Below are 10,392 nucleotides of genomic sequence, written 5' to 3'. Positions count from 1 at the left end.
AAAAAGTCACTGTCCAAAAATACCAATTCTGATATATTATTGAAAAGTATTGAAGTTCTGTTATGCAATTCTCTTATTTTATTTGATGTTATCTTGGATTTCTACAGCTGATGTTGTTGATTTCCACGTCTGCGGTGCTCTTCACAGCTGACCCTAGTGTCTGCAGCATAGCATACAGCCAGGCAAGAAGCTGATCAAATATTGAGGGTCATTTATTTGATATTTGAGTGAGCTTATATGACATGGAATAGTAATGGCTCACTAACACAAACAAAGATAACACTGCTGGTTTGAAAGTTTATGATAAAGTGGATTTATTAGTAACGTGTGAAATGAAGGGAAATATAACTTGTAACGATTCCTCTTACATTTCATTTCTACAATCTGGTTTCAATTTACCATCTCACCATCTGGGTCATCAATGTCCCCTATCACCATAAGGTTCTATCAAAGACAGAGGACACCTTTAGACTCTCCAGAGCCGCCCATCTATCTCCTCACCTTTAAAGTGGCCCTATTATGCTTTTCCACTTTTCCCATCTCCTTTAGTGTGTTATATATATTTTTTTACATGTAAAAGGTCCGTAGAGTGTAAAACCTGAAGTACACGCCTAAAAGGAGTTACCCTCCCCCTCAGAAACACTGCTCCTGAGCTGACCAATCAGAGCAGACTTTGCTTTCTGGAGGGAGGAGCAAGCGCTACAACGGAGCGTTTCAGAGAGAGGGTGAGAAGAGGTGCTGCAGGACAGCCAGGATGAGAACAACTAGGCGAATTATAAGCATTAACGCATGTAAACATGTTGTAACTGTAACTTGAGGAAAAAATATGCACCCGGAAAATAGCATAATAGGGCCTGTTTAAGCATATGACTCTGCTTTCCAGAGCCCTAAACTCTCATTCCAGTGGAGACAGTGAGGAGAGCGTTGGCAGGAGATGCTCATTAACAGATGGAGAACGAAGTCAATCTGTTAAAGTGTGACTCTGGACCCCAGCACAGCACAGCCCTCCCTTATCGTCGAGATGAAGGCCCAAAGAGCAGGCCACAAGGTCTCTCCATTTTGTCCTTGGGAATGAGAGGTTTTGGACTGGTAGGTTCTACTAACACTTAGAGGCCAGACAGGAGGAGTAGAAAGTGAGACCATCAGCAGGAAGGGGGTTCATTTTTCCCTCTGCCTTGAAAACGGGTGCTGGACTGTAGGGTTGTATGGGGATGCTTCCAGGCTAACACAAATCCTCCTGTCACTCTGACCTTGTTTACCAAGCTCCAGAAGGTTGGGGTGTTTGTGGATAATGAAGGAGGATTGGTGTCTTTATATGACGGAATACTAGGGCTCTTATCTATGCCTTTACAGGACATGTCTTTGCAGCTAACAATTCTGGTTAATCTCTTTAGCATTCAGGGTTTACTATGCAGCTAAAACCAGGATCTACCCGTTAATTTACGAGCACTGAGAAGGGTGTGCTCCTCAACAGTTCACTACCGTCACATGCACAAAAGCAACGTATTGATCCAGTTTGTTGAACTCAAGTCCATACTCGCACAAGTTTTAGCCGGGTGGTCCTCCTGTGATTTTTAATAGGGGCACAGGTTGTATGTGAATTTGAATCTGCCATGTCTGTAATCAGTAGGGTTAAAAAGTTACCATATTTCCAAAAAAGGACTTGTGATGTATTAGTCCTGTGTATCAGTTAGTTTGTCATGTAAAGGATTAAACAAACAAACCGAAAAACTAAAAAACTAGGTGTCCAAATTCCCTCATGGAACAGGGATAATTAGAATAAAAAGGAAAACTTCACAGATATGGCATATGTCAAAATCTTGACCGTCGTAGTCAGAGTCTGCTGCACAGTAAATAGTTGGTGGTATCCACAGCTGTTGAACAAATAGAGTACTATAATAATAGCGTACCGTAAGTGATGAAGTTAAAGAGGAAATGAAGAGCTCCAGGTCACATTTTCCTGATTGTATATTCAAGAAAATATCAGAATCGGCATCAGAATCAGTATCAGAAACAGTTTATTGCCAAGTACGTTACACATACAATGTATTTGGCTAGGTGATTGGTGCATAACAATAAACGCAGTGCAATAGTCAAAGATATCATTTTTAAATAGAAAAAATGAAAATGTACAATAAAATATGGTAAACAAACAAGCAAATAAGACAATGTATAAAACAAGTATGTTATTAAAGTCTCAAGTGGATATCAATAGAGAAGAGTTGTGCAAGGGTGTGTAAGACTAATATCACAGTCATGTTCATGTCTGCCATTGTCTTGTCTTGTTTCCTGCTTTTATTTAATTATTATAAAACATAATAGTTGCAATAGTTATTACAACTTTAAAAATGTTCACCGCACCTGTTCGTGTTCTGCTCCTATACTTTCTACAGCTGATTTCTATTTGAGTGTTTATATCCATCTAATTGACATAGGAGCCTTCAGAATAAGGCAAATCTGATCGATTAGAGTGTACAGTGCCCTCTTGTGGTCACGGCATATAACTACAATATTATAGTATGTTATTGTGTTTTGTAACACATCATTTTATTCTTACAAGAGGTTCAGGTATTTGTTAAGAAAGATAAATTAAACCTTTATTGATCTCCGGCAGAGAAATATGGTTGTTGCAGCAGTGCAAGAAAAACAATAGTATTGATTAATAGAGAAGTAAAATAAATAAATAATTAGACGCATAAAAAGATTTGTGAGCATAGAAACTAAAATGTATAGAAAACTATGCAAGAGCATCTGGAGACAAAAATGACAAGGTAAAGTGAGAGAAGTGTTATAAAAGCAGCAGAGTAAGCAAGTTAACAGGGTACACCAGATGTAATGATTTAGTGATGCTACTTTAGTGTTTGTCAGTATAAGTACATAATATAACTATAACATAGAAAATGATGCAAGAACTAGCAACATATTCACACAATATAGTATATATGGTATATAAGGTTAAAGGTAGTGTGGAACATATTATAGTATAGTACAACAATGAAACATAACATGTAACATACTGTTAAATAAAAGTTTAGTATGGGTATAATATATAGGTAAGTGTAGTATCATATAATAAAGATAAAGTATAATGTATAACAGAATTTAGCTTTAAATATAATTTATATCTCCCTTATTAAATTTGTTTTGACATTTTTGGTAAAACAGGTGAGGTGATGTAAGTGAGCAGAGTTTGGGCATTTTGCCATCAACCAACATGGCACTTCTGTGTCGCAATCGAAGGTCAGACTCATTCTTGCTCCTGATTGGGCTGTACGCTGTAGAACCCGCCCTCCACCTCTCCATGTGGCCTCTTGCAGAGACGGCTCTGCCCTCCCGCTGCTCTGAGAGCTCCTCCCGCCTGTCACTCAAACCAGCCCCAGCCAATCGAGTACTTTTGTCCTTTTCACGTTACATTCGCCGGGCAGTTAGTGCTACTATCCAACATGTCGGCTGCGCCTGTGTTCCCCATGTGTGTGCGAGCGAGCCGGGGCCTCCTGAGGCTCAGGAGCGGGGTAGTGGGTGCCTCTTCCCCGGCTATGGTGGACATGGTCCGGACTCTCTCGACTGAAAAGCCGCCGACAGGAGCTGGCAGTGCGACGGGCGGACTGGCTCAGGCTATCCTCCAGCAGAGACTCCAGCAGCAGCAGCAGCAGCAGAGTCAGGTGGGACAGTTAGCCTGCTCATGTGCGCTCGATTTGTTCAATGTGTCAGCAATGTTGGCGGGGAGAGCGAATGCACTGCAACTCCAGCACCTAAAACCCCGCCCGGACAAGTTGCCCACATAGCTCAAATCAGACCCACTTTTCTGACATTTCCAGCATAGGGTTTAAGCTAAATGCTGATTTACACCTTAACATGAAGCTGTCAAGCAGAGAGTGGCAGACCGTATGGATTATCCAATACGTGTCACATGACACGATGGATGTCAACTTCGTAAATGTTAGATTTCAGCTCCACTCTGCGTGTTTGCTGAATGAATGAACCTGACATTAGGGAAGCTAACAGGTTAGTTAGCTAATGTTAGCATGCGTTTCACTGCACCGCTCATTGGTGGGTTGATTTGTCTTTTTGCAACGCTTGGGAGGGACACATTGGTTTAACAGGTTCACGCCTGAGCCAAGTGGATACATTTACCAACAAAATAATCATTTACATTAGGTATGTTCTCTGCCTCTGGTGAGCTATGGCGGCTAGCATGTAGATAGCATCGGGCTAGCCTGTGTCTCATCTCTCTGGCTCATTGTAATGTTTAGGCTCCTGCTTTTATCAGCCCTTAACAGACACTCCTCTAAACGTCTTTGTCAAAGCTACATGTTTTATCTGTAGCAGCTGTTAGATACACTGACTGTGTTGACAAGCCAAGGTTTGTTTGGTTTGAAGGTCAGAACAGACCCTCACCCCTCCCCTGTCCTCCCGTCTCCTCCCCGCGTTCAGTTCAACCTTACCGGAAATGCAAATCTGCAGCACACACACACACACACACACACACACACACACACACACACACACACACACACACATCGTGAACATGTGTTACTGACATGTGGCAAAAACAGGGGAATGACACAGGTAAACGTATACAACTGACAGTAATACTGACTGTACACCATTGTTCAAAAGTTTTGAATCAACTGCCTTATTGATGTTTTTTTTGTCCTCCAATAATGGATATTTTAACAGCGATAATAACAAAATACCATATATTTGCAAAGTGGACTTTCTACAAGCTAAAAGCATTAAATACCATTCAGACATTTAGATCTGTCCTCTCTAGCTTTAATGGTAGTGTAGGCCTAGATTTGACAATAATGATAAAAAAGAATAACCCCAAAATGGTACCAGGTTCTGGTGACTTTTAACTTGAAGAGCTCCATTTGGAAAGAATTCTAGTTGAGCAATTAGTTGTGAGACAATTGATTAGTTGGCTGAGAGAAAACTATGAAGTCCATCAGAGTTCACTTCACACGGCCACATTGTGTTAAAGAGTTGTTTACCTTTAAATACTCAAGATGGTTAAATGAGGAATAGTGAGTCCACTGTATTATACGTGTCCACTGTACTCAACTTTATATATGTTCTCAAAGTGAGGAACAGAAAAACCATGAGGAGACATCGCTGCTTAATCATTTGATATCCAGCGACTTAAAATAACAGACATTCTCTTGATACAAGGATTTGTCTTGTATATTTTAACTTGCCTTTTATTTTGCCTGTTGGTATTACAAAAAAAGAAAAATCATACATCTGTTTTTGCTTTGGGAAATTTTGATTGTAACTATTGTGTTTTTACATTTTAAAGATTTAAAAGTTTATTTGTTCATCTCAAAATAACCGAGAGATTACTCTAATCTAATGAAACTAAAAAGAGAAGTTACAGCCCTACCAAAGTGATGATCTGATCTGTAATCAGGTAAAACTCACCCCTCAGTTCAGGCTCCAGAACATGATCTATATCTTTCTATGTCATTAATTCAATTCAGTGCCATTTTTTTGGATAGCCCAATATCACAATTTTGAAAAAACAACAACAACCCTTTAACACCTTATCCGTCTCCCAGGATGGAAAGAAGTGAAAAAGATGTTTTGTAAAGAATGAACAACGAATAGAATTACAACATAGTCAATTTATATGACATGAAGTAAACATATGAAAGAAGCAATAGTAGTAGAAGTACCAATAATAGCAGAATAATAATAGAAACATTCTGACTACTCAGAATGACAGCAGCAGTCGATATAATAGTATAATAATGATCATAAAATCAGTAATAGTAGCAGTAATAATAATGTGACAACCACGGTCCAGGTATCACCACCATCCATGATGGTTAATTATGGCCTTTTTTTCTTTTCTTTTACCAGGGGCAGCCTCCTCCTGAGGGAGGTGAGGGGGAGAAGGAGGGAGAACACACAGAGGACAAGAAGCAGAAGGAGAACACTGCCTACGCTAAGAAGATGGTGCTACGACTCGCGGGGCTCATGGGAGTTGGCGGAGCAGTCGGCATGGTCTACCTATTTGGTGAGTGCTGAAAACTTTTGAGCGTCTACTGTCCTTTTTTTAAAAACCTGCAAAAAGGGTGTGTCGTTTAAAAACAGTCAAAAAAAAGATATACTTATTCCCTCATGCCAATTTCAGGTCTACTGATTATGTCCAGAGACTAATGTGCCGCTTTACCCTAAAACATGCTGATTTTGAGACCTTAAATTCCTGCAAACAAAGGGGTCATTTCAGGTCAATTAAACACTGGACCATCAAGCTTTCAGTTTATCTGTGTGGGCATCCCTGTGAGGCTCCATGCTTTTGGCCTTTGAGTGAATCCAAAGTTTGGGATTATCATGAAGTGAAACTGGTTTTATCTCTCCGCCCACACTAAACGCTAATGTACACAAATTATGTATATTCCTGGTATAAAGAAGTTCTGAAATGATTTGTCAATTAATGCATCAGGCAGCAAACAAAAATCCCTGTCATAGATCGCAATATTTTCTACGTTTTGTTTAAATTAAATTGAGTAGCAATTAATGAAGTCATTTAATATAAATGTATTATCTCTGATAATTGTCCAGTTTTTTTTCTCATATTATTACCCCCCTCATTCGGCTCTCCAATTCATTATTTTTTTACTAACAATGGCCCTCTCAACGGAGAATTTTTTATCAACTAATGCAACTAATACTTATTTTCAGTATTGGCCAATTTGCTTCCTCAATTAGTCGACCAATAATCGGGACAATAAAAGTCACAATTTCCCAGAGCCCCAATAGACATCTCTTTGTTTTTACATCATGATAACCTAAGAATGGTTTGTGTGTTTTTGCTCAGAGGAATCTTTTTCCAATTCATTTTCTGTCAATAGACGATTCAATTCATCCAAACTCTAGGCATTTATAGACCAAAACAATATTATTTAATTGAGAATAATCTAAATAATGAGTAGCTGCAGTCCTACTTGCCAGATAAATCTATATGGCATTGTGGCAGAGCTTAGTTGATCATAAGCCCGCCCGATCCATCAGTGACAGGAAAGATGATGTTGTAAACATCGGGTGTGATTGGTTTATGGCCCTCAGCTTCCTGTTTAGAAGGACAGCCCATAGAGGGGGTGGAGCTAGCAGCTGTCAGTTAGAGGAGAGAGGCTCTTCTTCAGACAACATTCAGATGGTGAACAATAAAGAGGCTTAATTCATCAGTTGGTCAGGCAGGAAATACACAGGTGAAGTTAAGTTTTTAGTCTGCGGCATAAGAAGTGACGTAGAGTGACTCAAAGAGAAGAAGTTTTAGACGTGAACTTGCTGTGAGGCAGTGCAGCCAGTAGCTCAGAGCTTCGGAGTTTGACTTTTAATCGAAGAGGACGTTATGGATTTTTTTTTTTTTACCCAACCATAGTAAGTGACAAGCTTCTATCAAGAGCCCAGAGGGAATGTTGGTCAGCGGTGACAGTCCACCACGCCAGAGAACTGACAAACCCAACAGGGAATGAGTGGGCCAACAGTTTCATCTGGTTCCTCCTTTTCTTTTTTTAGTCTTCAGGCTTTTCGGTGCGCCTGAAGTTTACTTTTTATTCTGACACAAAGCCACGTTTGGATTTTCCGGCTGTTGTCCTCTTTTCTTTGCCGTTTCTGTGAAGTTTACGGGGGCATTATTTGAAGTTGATGTAGCACTCTGCACTCTTATGGTTTACAGCCATCTGCAGAGGAGTGGGCAATGGCATGACGGAGATGGATATACATTTTTATTTTTATAATTTTAAAACGTACTTTGGAAGCTTGGAAGTTAGGGATCCCACATCTACAAACTTCTTTCCTCATCTCATCGGTATCATGGAATAACTCTGACGCACATGTGGAATACTGAATTGGAATATGCTCTTTTTATGATTTGGAATTTCATCACGACCCTGCCATGTGGATTAGCCCTATGAGATGGTCCCAGACTCTGGATTTTAACCTGAAAAAAACAGAAAATGTGCACGTCTGCGTCTTTCTGTGTGGTTTCGCTGCCGATAGGTTTGTAACATACCTTGTTCTTCACGGGGTTTCCAACTGGCGATTCATTCATTACCAATTAATAGATTGGCCACTCTTATTCCGTGAAACTTCAAGATAAAAATGCCCATCGGAGTTACTTAAAATTCTTCAGATGTAATGTTTTATCTGGCAAACAGTCCAAAAAGAGATAAATCTTCACATATTTGACATGTCTGCTTTTTGGGATTTAATCTGGAGCTATGAGATCAAATAATTAGGTAATTTAGTCTGATCAGACATTTGATGACAGTTGTCAGTACTTCAGTTTGTGGAGACATTTTGGCATTGACCTTTATTACCCTTGAGATCTCTGCTATTCAACAAACTCAGTGAAAAATCAATGTATCACCCTCAAGGTTTAGGAGCCATATGACTCTAATAGTCATTCTACAGTTAAATATTAAAGTTTGAACTTTTGTGTAAAACCCTGAAGATCATTTTTGTATCACTCTGAAAAGGCCTTATAACTTGTTGGGTACAGATGTTGTATTTTCCAGCGAAGTACATTTCACAGATGATAATCGTTTGTGTTTCTTGTTTTTTTTAGGCACCAATTCAGTGGATGAACAAGGAAACATGGTGAGTTTCACCGTCACAGACACACACACACACACACACACACACACACTCATATTTCCTCAAAGTGTGATTCTGCACACATCACCCACAGGATCTGTCAGTGCCTGTGTTTGAAGGTAATGGGGATTTAAAGCTTGTGTCCACACAGTGAGACACATGCAGCCGTCTGTTCAGGCTCAAATGGGACATTCACATGGGTCCCGCGTTGACCAGAGCCGAGCTGATGAGGCCGGTCTCGTCGGCACACTTTCAGCACGCCGCTGTAAATTTTAGCCCTTCAGATGTGCGGTGGTGTTTAGTGCACATCACAGGTAGGAGATCCTCTTCCTGTTGTAAAGGACACACTTCACAGGTGGTCGCGACGTGTGTCCCGTCTGTCCAGAGGTGTGGATGTGGACAGGCGCTGTGGGAAAGCAAGGAGCATACTTATCTCACCTTTTGTTCCTTGTTATACTGGGATATAAAGCGCTGCAGCACACTCGACGGGTAACTGTGACATCGCGTTTGTCTGAGCTGTGAGTTTGGGAAAGTCGGGATCATCAAAGAGCCCAATTATCCCACTTCCACACACTAATGACCATTACTTCCAGTCTTCAAGTACCACTGACTATTATCCCGGTGCTACTTCAAGGAACAGTCTAGGATACAAAAGCCGATCAAAGTGTATCAACTGAATAATCATTTTAAAGATGGGAAATCCAAGTCAGAAATCGTCATCATTGTCACCTTAGCTTGCATAAGCAGTGACAGACCTAGAATTATTAAACAGTCCCACTATCATCAGAACACTGGTTGGATCCCAGTCCTCTAAACTGGCCCCTAAAAAAAAAAAAAAAAAAAAAAAAGCAAAATTGTTGAGTTATTGCTGTGGTTTCATTGTGTTATGCAATTATTAATTACTTCATAAATGAGTTAAAGTAGGTGGAACTGGTAAGATGAATATATAACTACATTCATAATGAAACAGTCTGATTTAAAAAATAATAATAATAATAATGAAGTGCGTTGTGTTTTTGAGCATGGAAATGAATTCTTGACAGTCAGTACATATAAGAAAATGATCTAATGTTAGAGGTTCCCTACAAACTTTTGAAGCTTTCATGTCTATCTCAAGGTCTTCATCTTAGTGCTTGTTGACAGATGAAGTTGCTCCAGGAAGAGTGGACCTTTTTGAGATCAGACTCTATTGGAAATATAGATGTTGTAATGTATTATCCGCAATATCTAATACTTCTGCCCCAGTTTAGTGAATATTAAAGATTCCTGTATTCAGAAAACTAGAGTAGAGCTCTCAGGTTTTTTTATGAGCAGCTCCCAGCTCTCAGACAGGATCTGCTGTTGGAGGTGTTGGCCTGGGAAGACGGGCCACTTCAAAGGGCACACTTCTCTCACATTAGGATCCTTTTGTTGGAACCAAAGAGCCAGAAAGTGACAGGATGCTTCCTGCCGAGCTCTCTTTGTCATTGAGACTTTGAAGCCGTCGGCCAGAATTTTTTTTTTTTTATTTCCTTCACTTGACCTCCTACAATCCAGAAGAATTAAACTCAATAGCCATTTTTGTTTGTAGATGAACATAAAACACTCCACCAAGATAAGATCCTTTTAGTTTTCTAATCCAGGTTAAAACAAACATCTAGACATCGGGGAATGATGTCTCTGGGAAATCAACCCTGAACATAAAGAACCAGATTTTTTACATTTAATAGACAGCAGGACAAACCATTGTCATATTCATATGCCCAAATTCATAATTTGTAAACACAAGTTTCAGGGATGGGAATCAGC

At 39.8% G+C, this 10,392-nt stretch overlaps 1 protein-coding gene across 1 annotated transcript in view; it reads left to right on the top strand.

The window, feature by feature from the left end:
- The first annotated feature begins 3,358 nt into the window (after positions 1-3,358).
- Positions 3,359-10,392, top strand: part of timm50 (translocase of inner mitochondrial membrane 50 homolog (S. cerevisiae)) — a 34,145-nt gene continuing 27,111 nt past the window's right edge. The window contains exons 1-3 of the mRNA XM_054596799.1: positions 3,359-3,662; positions 5,863-6,019; positions 8,576-8,607. Of these exons, the coding sequence (XP_054452774.1) occupies positions 3,444-3,662; positions 5,863-6,019; positions 8,576-8,607 (408 nt within the window). The 5' untranslated portion in view covers positions 3,359-3,443. The remainder of the gene's footprint in view (positions 3,663-5,862; positions 6,020-8,575; positions 8,608-10,392) is intronic.

Source organism: Anoplopoma fimbria, chromosome 1 (genome assembly GCF_027596085.1).
Source record: "Anoplopoma fimbria isolate UVic2021 breed Golden Eagle Sablefish chromosome 1, Afim_UVic_2022, whole genome shotgun sequence".
Classification (NCBI taxonomy): domain Eukaryota; kingdom Metazoa; phylum Chordata; class Actinopteri; order Perciformes; family Anoplopomatidae; genus Anoplopoma; species Anoplopoma fimbria.
Note: the sequence above shows the minus strand (reverse complement) of the source record. Positions and strands in the feature narration are given on the sequence as shown.